At 38.5% G+C, this 14,116-nt stretch overlaps 1 protein-coding gene across 1 annotated transcript in view; it reads right to left on the bottom strand.

The window, feature by feature from the left end:
- Positions 1-14,116, bottom strand: part of PHLPP1 (PH domain and leucine rich repeat protein phosphatase 1) — a 183,907-nt gene that overhangs the window by 5,357 nt on the left and 164,434 nt on the right. Inside the window, exons 15-16 of the mRNA XM_060691135.2 lie at positions 5,054-5,248; positions 1,712-1,940 (exon numbers count right to left, since the gene is read on the bottom strand). Of these exons, the coding sequence (XP_060547118.2) occupies positions 1,712-1,940; positions 5,054-5,248 (424 nt within the window). The remainder of the gene's footprint in view (positions 1-1,711; positions 1,941-5,053; positions 5,249-14,116) is intronic.

The raw sequence follows: 14,116 nt of genomic DNA, 5'->3' as shown, positions 1-14,116 counted from the left end.
CTTCTGCACTGCATAGGAAGGAAAAATTAACAAGTTGTGGGTTTCTTTTCTACAGCCCTACCATACCAAACTCATATTTCTAGGCTTAGAAAATGCAGATTTACTGTAATCATATAGGTTGGAAGAGGAAATGAATTATGCCTGGACTCTTGTTTGTTTTCAGGAAATTGCTCTGCAGAAAAACTGTTTTCACATGTCCCAATTACATGTCTTTTTCAGATATGTTACTTCCCCTCAGGGGAAAAAAAGATTAATATCAGGAAGGAAAAACATTGCTTTTTAAAAATTAAAATAAGTAGTATTCATATTCTCAAGTTCTGGCTAGGTTTGACTTTAAACAAAATCAGGGAATTTTTAACATCCTGTATTCATTTAAAGACTGGATCAAACATGAAAAAGGAAGTAGGAATGGGGAAAGAGGAAAGTAAAACTGAAGGAAATGTCTTGTATTCCATACCTTTACATGCTTTAATTTTAAAAATGTTATAAATGGTGGAAATGTGCAAACTGAAGAAAGTACCTTTGGTTTGGGAAGGGTACCTCTGATATTAATTAATATTATGGGCATTATAGTGGCTGTCCATAACAGCATTTTAGGAAACTTTGCTGTATATTTCTTTTAGGATGGCCTCCCAACGCCGTTTCTCTAACCTTTGAGATAGTTTGATGGTAAAGCTATTAGATGCATATTTCATGAGGGATTGTGATATATGTTTTCTCTCATATGTGAGGTTTCTTCTCTGTTCAATTTTGTCCGTTTTTTAAAAGACATTAGATTGGTTTTTCAGTATATGCTGTGCAGTCATTTTTGAATTGAACTGTCCTTATAAATCTAAATTATATATACCATGTTTCTCCAAAAAGAAGGCCGGGTCTTATTTTCTTTTGACCCCCGAAAAAACGGCTAGGCCTTCTTTTTCGAGGGTTCTAATTATTGATTCACCTCGTGGCGGTGGCACCAACAGCCCTGCCCAGTAGGAGCCCGCTGCTGCCCCACTTCTTCTGAGGCCACTTGCTGCCACTCACACGCATCACCCCGGCCTCCGTTCCGTCTTCAGATGCCTTCCGGCAGGCATCTGAAGGCAAAATGGAGGCTGGGGCGATACGTACGAGTAGTGGCAAGCAGCCACAGAAGAAGCAGCCGCAGAAGAAGGCGAGGCAGGTAAGTAGGCAGGTGTTGGGGTGTGCAAGGCCTGGTAAGTAGGAGAGCTCCACACACACACACCCATCCCTACCCTAGCTTATTTTTTACCTGTGTGCCTCGCCCCACCTCCTGCACCCCAGGGTGTGCAGGGTCTTAATTAGGGCTAATTTTGTAGGTGGGGCTTAATTCGATCACATGTGCTCAAAAACGTGATAGGGCTTCTTTTCAAGGTGGGTCGTCTTTTTGGAGAAACACAGTATATATGTACTTGCATACATGCATTTATAAAAATTTGGGATAGGGATGGGTAGAAAATTAATAGAATAGAACAGAACAGAACAGAACAACAGAACAGAATAGAATGCTCAGTGTACGTAAAAACAACAAAGTGATAGATCATAGATCATAGTTACAATCATTAATCATAAGAATGTGGGCAAGATGTCAGAAAGAAATTCTGCCTTATTGGCAGGGTTCTGAAACAGATTTGCAAAGAAGCACCTGCATTTTATTAACCTGATCCCTCCCTCCGTCACCCTCCCCGGAGCTGACAACCCAGGGTCTTACTTCTGTAATAATGGCCTTGTGCTGCTTGATCCTCCTTAGCTCTTCCTCACAGCTCATCATATAAGACCTAGACAAAGGCAGAGGCTTCCCGTTCCTGCAGAGAACGGATTGGCACTTTCCCACATTTGCTGAGGTTAATGTGAAGCATCCACCTGGATCTAATGGGTCATGTTTGATGTGGCAAAGGACAGCGGAACCTCCGAGTTTCTGCCCAGCAGTTCCAAGCTTCCTGGTATTTCAAAAAAAACAACATTAAGAGATTAAACAGGGAGAAGCAATGATCGTGCATATAGAATTAAGGTCAACACACACACACATACACTTATTTTCAAGATTCAGCAGAAAAAGTGAGGGATTCATACACAGAAAGCAATTAAGACACCTACAATTGAAATTTGATGCATTCTATTAGAGCTGCTGATGGAATTTTTACAGTTTAGTGCTCAGCCAGATGGTAGCAGTAGTTGACCTTGGCTGATTTTCAAAAGCTAAGCAGTGCTGGACCTTATTAGTAACCAGATGGGAGACAACCAGGACATACTAGGGCTGTAGGCTCAATTGGAATTTTTTTTTAATATCCAGAAAGGGGATATATTCTTGTCAATATGTTTATGAAGTCAGTAGCTGTTGAAGCTCTACCTGAAGATTACTTTTACAGTTAATTGGTACAGTTTGTGTGGCTCCTTGATTGATTTACTAACCTTCCCAGTTAAATAACTACATCGGTAGTGAAATTCAATTTTTTTACTACCGGTTCTATGGGAGGGGCTTGGTGAGCGTCATGTGGCTTGGTGGGTGTGGCAGGGGAAGGATACTGCAAAATCTCCATTCCTACCCTGCTCCAGGAGAAGGATACTGCAAAATCTCCATTCCCACCCCGCTCCAGGAGAAGGATACTGCAAAATCTCCATTCCCGCCCCACTCCAGGGGAAGGATACTGCAAAATCCCCATTCCTTCTCCACTCCTGGGGGAAGGATATTGCAAAATCTCCATTCCCATCCCACTCTGGGACCAGCCATAGGTGGTATTTGCCAGTTCTCTGAACTACTCAAAATTTCCGCTACCGGTTCTCCAGAATCTGTCAGAAACTACTGAATTTTACCTCTGGACTACATTAGAAAGAAATAGGAACTCTTCATCAAAACCCCAGAGCCATTCTGGTGCCCTCCAACTAGGAGGATCACAGAACAGAGACAACACTGTACTAGGTTTGCAAACAGGCCAATTCAATAGAAGGTATCTCTTCCAACATTCCTAAAGCAAATTCCCCTCAGAAAAATGGAAGACCTGACATTCCAATAGTTCAATAATAGGGGTGCCCAAAATGTATTGAACTGAGATAGCTTTGATATTTAAAATTATTTTTTGAGTGCAAAAGAGCAACTTCAATTATTCTGGAAGAGTTTCAAGCTTGAAACAGCACACTTGAACTAGAGTGTTCCAAATTTGAAACAGTTCAAATTTCTTATGTTTTGCATGCCCCTCGTCCAGAACTTTTCTAAATAGGCAAACTATTAGAAAAGAAAAATAAGAAAGGCATTCTAGTTTTCCGTTCCCTTTGCAAACCAACTGGATCAGATAAACATGAGTGCAGAAAACTGTCATGAAATCCCAATTAAGTCCAAACTCACATATTAATTACATCCTCCCAACTGTACAGTTCTCCAAAATTGGCTGTTTCCAGTTCATCTCAGAACTGTCAAGCCTATATAAAAAATGCATAAAAATCCATCTATCTTCTTCCAAAAGCCATATCTGGTTATAATTTAAACAATTTGCTTTTGATTATTCAGTCTGGAGTAATAGTGGAAATGAACTGCTACACAGCTATGTATCTATAAATAAAATTAATCCCATTCAGTATATCTATATACAAACTGTTCTCTCCTTTTTTTAAAGGGGGGTATACAAGAAGAAATGTATGATTTTTGTAATATTTTAAAAGAGTTGTATCTGAGAATTTAGGTAATTTAATGGAAGAAGAGAGCTGTGACAAATAGCATTTGAATGTGTATATGCAAAGCACCAGAGCCAGGTCATTTTCATGCAAACAAAACAGAAGATAGAAATAGCAGGAATCTAGCAATGAAGTCATTATTGTTTCTAGCAAAATGGTAACTAGCTTCTGTCCAGTTCACATTTGGAATTAAACTCTGGTAAATTAAATGCAGCTTACTGTATTATTAATCTTCTCCAATTATAGTCAAACGTTAAATATAAAAACATGATTTCAAGGGGAACAACAGTGTTAATTCATTGATCTGGAGAATTCCCCCAAATTTTGCTGAAGTGTAAGCAGAAATGTTCAGCAGTGGCAAGCAAATCCCTTAGCTATCACTTATGATACATGGGAAATGCTGAATGTATCATCTAAGCGGCCAGTTTTCAAGCTCTTTCTGTTAAAGAGTTTACTTAACGGTAATGTAAGAACTAAGCTGATGCTATAATATTCTTCTTCAAATATCAACAACTGCAGGTAAAGGTAAAGGTAAAGGTTTTCCACTGTCAAGTCATGTCAAACTCCAAGAGGTGGTGCTCATCTCTGTTTCTTAGATATGCGTTGTCTGAGGACGACTCCATGGTCATGTGTATAGCATGACTATACAAGGCGCACGGAATGCTGTTACTTTCCCACTGAAGTGGTACCTATTTATCTACTGGCATTTGTGTGCTTTCAAACTGTTTGGTGGGCAGGAGCTGGAGCAAATAACGGGAACTCATCCTGTCACGCAGCTCTTGGGTCTCAAACCTGGGCTGTCAACTTGTCTCAGCTGACAAGCTCAACATGTTTAACCGCTGAGCTATTGCAGGGTCTGCAGGTATAAAAGATCTAAAATCAGGGAACTGCGATCATTTCAACAGTGTGTCAGAGAGAGCAAGGGGTAAGAGGTTAACCCGGTCACATAAGTCATGTTCTTGAAAAGCCTTTCTTTCTGGTTAATGACAGAAGACCTGAAGAAAACCCTAGGATTCAATCTGCGTCCTCTGCTAAAAGAATAACACATTCACCAGTAAAGATTTTCTCTTGAAAGCTGCAGTCAGGCAGAATAGATAATTCTAGGCTGTATGTCAATGATCTGAGTCACTAGTAAGTCAACATTCATAGCTGGCATGGTAAGTAAGAATGTCAGTTCTTGTCTCATGTCAAAACTCAGATGCCAGCAGAATCTTCGGATGCACCCAACGCACACGATGCTGTGCCAATCCAAATGGGACTTTCCAGAGGAACAAGTGAAAAGGGACTCCAAAAAGAGTGAAGAAGAAGAAATGGGATATGTTCAGGATTGGAAAACAGATCCTTGCTTATCTTTACAAATATCAACTTTGCAAATACAACTGACCTCTGCATTACAATGAAAGTGTTGATCATGTATTCCTCTTCATTCTTGGTTTTCTGCAGCTCTTCCGCCAAGATATCACTCATGGTACATTGTAGAAGGTAGGGTATTTCCACGTTGCGGTCCCCATCAAAGACTCCATAGAGGGCCTCCCTGTTCTCACAGAAGTTATTGGCGGAAAGAGCTGCCACACACAGTCTGTCAAAAGAAACAAACAAACAAACAAATAAATAAAACTGTGGAGCAATCCAAGCCACCTTAGCATGAGGGCAACTGACTGGGCAATTTTCTACAAAGCTCTCTCCATCAACATGCCATCAAGTTTCACTCCCACATTTTCTAGGTATTAACATAAGCAGCTTTCACATTTCTTACAGTTCATTTTGAAAAGAAAGGTCTTAATCCAAAGAGGATGGAGAATGTAGTGCTTTGTTGAAAAATCTGAATCCATCTAAACAATTCTACAATAGAAGCAAAATAGAGTATATCCTATTCTCTCACCAAGCTAATTATACATGTACTCAATCTACTGGCCTTTTTGCCATGCAGTACTTCTGTTGCAGAACTACTAATAATTTCCTTTGGGCATGACACAGAAAAAAGCATTGGGCGTTAATATCAAGAATACCTAATATACAATAAGAAAAGCACCATCTCATTTAATTACAAAAACACTGCAATCATAAAGGACAAGACACATTTTTCCTAGATGTCTCTCAATGGAATTCAGTTATACTTGATTGCTCAGTTGTACTTGATTGTTAACCCAATTATTTTTCCATTCAGCAAATTACCTGATACAAAGCAATATATAGAAGAGACAAAAATATTATAGCTTAAATGGCATTCATCCTCTAGACCACGGGTGTCAAACTCGCAGTGTCACGTTGCCATCACGAGATGTTTTGCGATGTTTTTCCCCTTGGAGCTGTAATGGGTGTGGCCTGCGTGTGACACATACAGCCCATAGGCCACTAGTTTAACACCCCTGCTCTAGACCTGTGAACAAAAGCTGTTACTGTTCACGGTGATTTTCTAGCCAATTTAAAATCACAGTACAGGGATGTCCAACCCTGTCAACTTTAAAACCTGTGGGCTTCAACTCCCAGAATTCCCTAGCCAGCTGGGGATTTCTGGGAGTTCAAGTCCACAAGTCTTAAAGTTATGAAGGTTGGACATATCAGACTTAGTGTGAAGTATAACTTCAATTGTTTTAAAGATGATTCTACACATAACTGGCTTGAGTTTCCATTATCATACTAGAAATAGTTCAGCAAAGTTTAAGAAAAATTACAGTGTCACTGTCTTCCCCCCAAAAACTAGGAAGGAAATAGGAAAGAGATTTAAATAGAAAAAAGAATAGAAACTATATTAACTTCCTTGGATATTTCTAACTTTGGGATACCAATATCACTGTTGGTCTTCTTTTAAAATTTATATATTTATGATATATAAATAAATAAAATAGAAACCCCAAATCAGTCAACTTAATATTTGAACCTGCTGGCTCTCACTGCTATCCTGCTACTTTTTTTAAAAAAAATCCAACATATAATTTGTACCTTCTATCTACCTGAAAGGTGACTAAGGAGAAATATAATTTAAAAATTTCCACAAAAACGTATTACAAATTAAACACACAAAATCACAGGATGAAAATGTACCAAGAAACTATTGAGAGCATTATTAAAATTAAAAAGGATATTATGTCCAATGTCAAAAGTTCAAGCGACAGAACACTAAATATATAAAATGACACATAAAGAAACTAGGACATTTCCAAAATTGAAGCGATGCCGCCACAAAAGCTTGTCTCAAACACCAATCTAGGAAACTTTTTTTTTTTTTTTGCTTAGCAAAAATACAGCAATCATCACAACGTCTTTAAATTGTATTCCTGATTATTATATTTGTCTCTTGACTTTTCTTGAGGCATTTAAGGTAGCACAGAGGAAGAACTCTGCTCCTTTTATCCTCACATCCTGGTGGGGTAGTGAAATATTGACTAGCTCAAAGTTCATGCTGTGATGTTCATGCAAATCATGTTTGTGAAATGCAGAATTCAGTTCAGAATCTTGGAGTTGTTGTTTTAAAAGAAAAAACAATGGCAAATTTCTCGTCCTTGTATATTCATGCCAGAGGTTAAGGATCAAATGTATTTTTTTACTCACTGCCACTCCTAATGATTACGAAACCGAGAATTTTGCAATGTAAGATATAATTATGCTCAGTTTGATAAGGAACAAAAGACCCAGAATTCTGTTTTTAGAAAAAAATGAACACAGAACATTTAACTTTTTATCATAGCCATATTTTTTACAGTCCAGGGTGGATAAAAATTGATGTTTTGTTTTTTTTTTAAAAAAATCAGATTTTTAAAAAATTTAAATTGGATTTATTTTTTATTTTTATCAAATTTAATAAAATGCTTTTGGAGTAAAAATCTATCTAAATATAGTTTTCTATTTAAGATACATTAATAATTTAGTTTCTGGGTTGGCTCCGCGGCACCATGGATGGTCTTTTTAGACCGCTGCCCCTGTGATCCCGTTGAGCCGTTCTGACAGCGCTAATCAGCTGTCAAACGGCTTGAAAATCTCCCCTTCGGGAAAAGAAGGGGAGGAGAGCTGGTGGGTGAGGGTAGAGCTCCCCGAAAACCCCTGGATTAATTCCAGGGGTTCGGAGGGCGAGAGCTCCCCGTTTAGCCCGCTGAAGCTCCGGATCCGGGGGGACTCTGTTTTTACAGAGCTAGGCGTCGCGTCCAATTTCTGCTGTCAAATAGAAGATTAAATGATTTCAAAAAAGCAGGCGGAACGGAAGCAGGAGGACAAGCTTTTTGCAAGTATAATGCTTAACTCCGGGGATACAATGTTTCTAATTGAATTTTCTGAGCTGGAAGTAAAGATGGCGTTTTTGTTGCGATTTTAAAAGTGAAAGCTAGAAAGGAAAGTGCTTGCTAACAGACTCGTGCTCAGAGACTGGCTTTAAGTTGCTGGATTAGATTTTAAAGAGCTGTTTGGGAAAAGATCATTTCATTTGGTGATTTATAAAGAAATTGCTGAAAGTTGCTCAAGAGGATGGCTGTGAGTTTATGACTTTATGGTTGTGGAAAGAAAGAAAATCTTTTTAAAATAAAATGGCTTCCAAGAAAGGAGATTTTGAAAGTGCTGGAAGTTCTTTGGCGGTGTCAGAAATGATACAGTTGTCTGATTTACAGAGCTACAAGGACCCTAATGCAGAATTTACAGAATTTATAAAAGAAGCCATGAATAATCATACTGCAGCTATAAGTAATCAAATAGCAATTCTCAAAGGGATAACAACAGAAATGATGGAGGAGACAAAAGCAAGTACGGAGCATGATGACAATGCAGGAGACATTTTGACTGAAGCAGAGAAGGTGGAACTGGTTAGTTCTCAAGAATTTTCTCAAGAATTTTCAAGCTTATTCTCTGCTCTTTTTGAAAAAATTGACAGAATCTTTCAAAATTACGACTTGGTCTGGAAGAAACTAGTAAATGATCAGCCTTCCGAAGTTTTAGAGGATGAAGGAGATTTGCCAGTGGTATTTATACATTTAATAGAAAAGAAACAATTGAACTCTTTTTCACAAATTCTTGACAATCTTTGGTTTTATAGACGAAGGAATGAACTGATCTATATAAGCAAGAAGAGGCGATATGGGGGCTCTAAATCAGAGGAAATTTTCTCAAAAAGGGGACAATCTTTGCAGTTACATCAACCTCAAATTAAAATTAAAAACCTCCTCAAAATAGAAGTAGGAGGGATGCAGAAAGACTGGAAAAAATATAAAAAGAAAGCAAGAATGGAAGATTAACCTTTCTTTTTGGTTTTGCAGTTGTTCTATTAATGGTTAAAAATGATTATGTTTTAGGTGTTAAAACTACTGAGGGGGAAAATGTACAAATTTAAATATTGATTTTTAAATATGATGCATTAATGGTTAATTAAAATGATTATGTTTCAAAAAAAATGTAGAAATTTAAATAATGATAATGGCTAAAAATGATTATGTTTTAGGAGTTAAAAGTTGGAGGGAGGAAAAAAGACTGAGGGGGTAAATGTACAGATTATGATTAATTAAGGTTTATTTTTTGTTTTAAGATTTTTAAAATATTTGAGAGTAAGAATGTAAGATTAATCTTTTTTGGTTTTCTAGTTTATGTATTAATGGTTAATTAAAACGCTGATGTTTATGTTTTAAAATTTTAAAAGTTGGAGAGAGGAACAACGGAGAAAATGTAGAAATTTAACTATTGAATATTTAAGGTTTACTTTTTGTTATAAGATTTCAAAATATCTGAATTTTGAGAAAAGTAGGAGGGGGAAAATGTTTATGTAAATGAATTGAATACCTTATTGATATATTAAGAGATTTTTTAAGGTTTGAATGCTTAATATTTGTTAATGGTTTTAAAACTCTTAGAGTTATTGGATTATATGCTACTTTGAGTCTATAAAAAGGGAGGTTGATGAAATTGTAAAAGGGGAGTTAAGGGGTCTTGGGAGCTATTAAATCTTGCAGTTAGCTAGTTTATTTTAGCGAATGTTTGGTGAAATCTATGCCCTGTTTTTGTTCTGGGAAGTCGGGGGTGGTGGGTGGTGAGGAGGGGTTGAAGATTGAGTTTAGAGATGGATTATGGATTAGAAAAATCTTTTTTTTTTCTTCTTGATGATAGTTCGAATGATTGCTTATATTGTATATTGTTTGATCATAAAATAAAAACCTTTTAAATAAAAAATAATAATTTAGTTTATTCAGCATGAAATGGAGCTTGAAGCTGTATATTCTGCAATATTTACGTTTTTGGTACACTCATTCAATGAATCTAAGCTCTGCAAGCTAAATAGGAAATCTTTATTTTGTTTGCAAATAATATTAAAGATTCTAACGACCAGCAAGAATGAGTCCTTACATTTAAAGAGCACCTGTCATTTCAGATCCATCACGGCAGAGCCTGTTAGCGGCCATCCACTCACCTGCTGCCCACTACGTCCCCCTCCTTGTTGTGCCACTGTCACATCACCAGCCGTCCCATTGAAGTGAATGGAACTGTCGGTGACTCAACAGTGGGTCAGAGGAGGAGCTGCCGCGGGACAGAGATGACAGTTGCTCTTTAAAAATTATAATTTGAATTGAGTTGGTTTAAATCAAGCCTTTTTACTAGTGATTTAAATCATGATTTAAATCGACTTGATTTAAATCAAATCCACCCTGTTATAGTCATTCACTCTTAACATCACTGGGTGTGTAATGTATGTGTGTCCTTTTATTTTCAAACTCATCCTTGTTAATTTGGGTTTATTTGTTTGCTTGCTTCATGCCATTAGCTTTCCTTCTGTACCAGAGAAAAATGTCTCAAAATAGTTCTTTGGAGGATAAGCAGAGTCATTAGGATAATGATGAAACAATCAAAAGAGATTCTTACAGAAAAGGGACCTGACAAATAAGGAGAGCCCAGGAAAACAGCTCACAGTTTTGATCCGAAAAGTGAAAATATTTCAATCAGCAGGGAACTTGATGTGGCTGGAGTGCAGTACTCTGCAAATAGGCTTGATCCACACATTTCACTGGTTCACTTAATCATTATGTATGGAATAAAGGACAACTGGCCAGGTTCACATAAGCCAATCCACAAACCTTGCCTACAGACCTCAAAGGCTAAAATAGCTAATCCAAAAATCAAGCAAACCACATTCTTATTTAATGCAACATGTTAATTTCATTAAGCAAGAGTAAATTGCTACCAAGGCAACAAATGTCACACAGCCTCTACTGAGACCCAGGTATTTACAAGGATAAAATGAAAAGAGAATATGTATAATTTAAAGACTGTCAACATTTAATTTTCATTGCCATGAAGAGTCAAGGTATTCTCCAGTAATGGAGATGGCATGTTTCAGTACCAATACCCAGAAAAAGTGAGTGGGAATATACTACTGCAGCTATATCCTGTTTGTAGCATTGGCCTCTGACTGGCACCATGAGAATAAAACACTAGTGTAACCATGGTTAATCAGCTTCATTAGGAATGACAGTTTATACATGTTGAGCAAGAAAATCCCTTAGCAAAAAATCTGAAGTGGTGAATACTAACTTCTCAGCTAATCCTCTTGGCTGAAACTGACTTTACAGGTAGTCCTCGACTTACGACTGCAACTGAGCCCAAAATTTATGTTGTTAAGTGACAAATTTGTTAATTGAGTTTTGCCCCATTTTAGGATTTTTTCTTGCCATATTTGCTAAGTGAATCACTGCAGTTGCTAAGTTAGTAATACGGTTGAATCTGTTTCCCCACTGACTTTGCTGGTCAGAAGGTCGCAAAAGAGGATCACATGACTGCAACTGTCATAAATGTGAGTCAGCTGTCAAGCATCCAAATGCAAATCACATGACCATGGGATTCTGCAACGGTCGTAAGTATGAAAAATGGCCATAAATCACTTTTTCAGTGCTGATGTAACTTCGAACAGTGACAAAACAAACTGTTGTAAGTCAAGGACTACCTATACTATAGATCAGTGATGGCTAACCTTTTTGCCATTGCATGCCAAGAGCAAGGGGGGGGGGTTGCGCATGCCCACACCCATAATTTTATGCACCCCACCCCCACACATGTGACACCCCCTCCCCCTGCTCCTGGCAAATAATGGCCCGGTAGGCCCGTTTTTCTCTCTCACCAGGCTCCAGAGCCTTTCTAGGAGTCTGGGGAGGGCAAAAACGGCCTCCCCCCCCCGGAGGCCAGAAACTGCCCATTTGCCAACTTCCAGTGGGACCGGAAGGCTTGTTTTTTGCTGTCCCCAGGCTCCACTCTAGGAGTCTGGGGAGGGCGAAAACCGCCTTCCCCACCACCCCTCCAGAGGCTGAAAATGGCCCATTTGCCAACTTCCGGTCCCACCAGAACTGGTAGAGGCGGCGATGGGAGGCTCCGCCCACCCACCTGGACATCTCTGCACATGCGCAGAAGCATCATGCGCGCACACCCACGAGCAAACCGGTAGCGTCCGAAATTGAAACCCACTACTGAGGTAGTCCTTGACTTAAAATCATAATTGAGACTGGAATTTCTGTAATATGTTGTGGTTATAAAAGTTAAGTTGGACTCAATTTCACAGCGGCCCTTAAGTGAATCATATGAACACCAAAAAAGTCATATATTACAATCGCATGACCGCAGGACACTGCAACTATCACAAATGTGAGCTACTTGCCAAGTGCCTGAATTATGATCCCTTGACCACAAGAGTGGTATAATGGTTGTAAATGCGAGTACAAGTTGTAAGATACTTTTTTTGAGGCTGTTATAATTTTGAATCATTGTTAAATGGTCGTAAATCAAGAACGACCTATAAAATATTTTGTAAGGTTTTTCTAAATATTTTGTAAAGACAATCATGAATAATCAATCATAGCCTCAAAGGGGGTGAAAAAGAGATCCTTTCTCAAAAGTTTAATAGCTTTTATCTATATCTGATCATGAGGTCTAGCCTTCTTACTCCCATATCGGTGGGTTTTTGGATTGAGAGAGATACATGCTTCCAAGACTCAATTAAACTGGACACTTTCTTCCACCCAATGCCCAATATCATTCTCAACAAAATCTACCATCTCGGCAGCAGCTTCATAAGGTGTGTTTTCTCATGTATAAGCCTATTTATAGAATATATGTTACATTAATTTTACAACAGATGGACAGACTTAACCATAGTTTCTACTGGGAAACTGTGAGTATCATAGACCAAGCTGGAAGTTTGGAACTCAGACAAATCAGCCATCAACAAGCCCATAGAGATAAACAACATGTATATACTATTAAAAGAGACAATAAAAAAGCTAAAAAGATCAGAACTCCTTACCAGTAATCAGCACCCAGATAAGTGGGGATTAACACCAAAAATTGTTACTTACTCTGCTAACAAAAGAATTAAGATTGGAGTGCACCAAGGACTCTACATTTCCATACTATAGCAAAGCAATACAAATGTAACCTTGGGAACCAGTCCCCAAATGGAGCATTATAAATAGAAATGATATATAATTTGCACTTAAGGCTTTTTTCAAACCATAACTAGTGAACTCAAGGATTCCACTGCATTCTGAAAATGAGGAATAGCTTCAAGTGAACAGATTCACGTTTGTAAATCAGTGAGTTCAATTTCACAGCGCCTATTCAAAAGCATCATATCCGTACCCGACACACTCTCCTTATTCATGTTAACATAGGCACACGCAAGAATTCGCCACTCTGCACTCAGAGAATGATCTTCCTCCAGTTCCTTTACTGTAGAGAGAGGGATAGTAGGCTCCCCTCAGTCTGTTCTCATCTCAGTCATTCACTGCACTTTTCAAAATTGGTTTGTCCAGGAAGGCTGAGACCAACATATCCTCAAAGGCTCACCATATTTAAATTTGAATTTGTAGGGGAGGAAAAAAGTAACCTCATGTGACTTACCTGAGTATAGTGCAGGGGTCTGCAACCTTAAACACTCAAAGAGCCATTTGGACCCATTTCCCACAGAAAAGAAAACAGCAGAAGCCACAAAACCCTTCCCATGCCTGACTATTTCTTGAGTGGCCACAAAACTAGCGTATGTAGTTGAATTAAACATTCTGTTTTCTTCTGAAACTTTTCTTTTCATGGATTTATCCATGGTTAGCCTACTGGGGGTTGGAAAGCTCAATAAATCATGTGCTGGCGGGTGTCGCACATTGGTGGTTGGATGCATATTTTGAGTGACAGGGAGCCGCAGGAGAGGGGTGAAAGAGCCATATGCGGCTCCGGAGCCGCAGGTTGCTGACTTCTGATATAGTGCAATGCTGAGGAAGTCATGTTTGTTAAAGCTGTCAGAAATACTAACTTGTGTAGGAAACGTAATCGGTGAGACTAAATAATCCATGAATCTTTTAGAAAAGAAAGGGGGCACCCTTGAAGTAAAGACACTGGTGTCAGTAGGCCTGGAATTCCTCAGTTTTGCCACCTGGGTTAAAAATAGCTCCCTAGCAAAGAATGTGAGGGATAGTAGCTGTGCCAAGTTGTAAGGAAC

Source organism: Pantherophis guttatus, chromosome 3 (genome assembly GCF_059756535.1).
Source record: "Pantherophis guttatus breed Tessera chromosome 3, ASM5975653v1, whole genome shotgun sequence".
NCBI classification, from domain to species: Eukaryota; Metazoa; Chordata; class Lepidosauria; order Squamata; family Colubridae; genus Pantherophis; species Pantherophis guttatus.
Note: the sequence above shows the minus strand (reverse complement) of the source record. Positions and strands in the feature narration are given on the sequence as shown.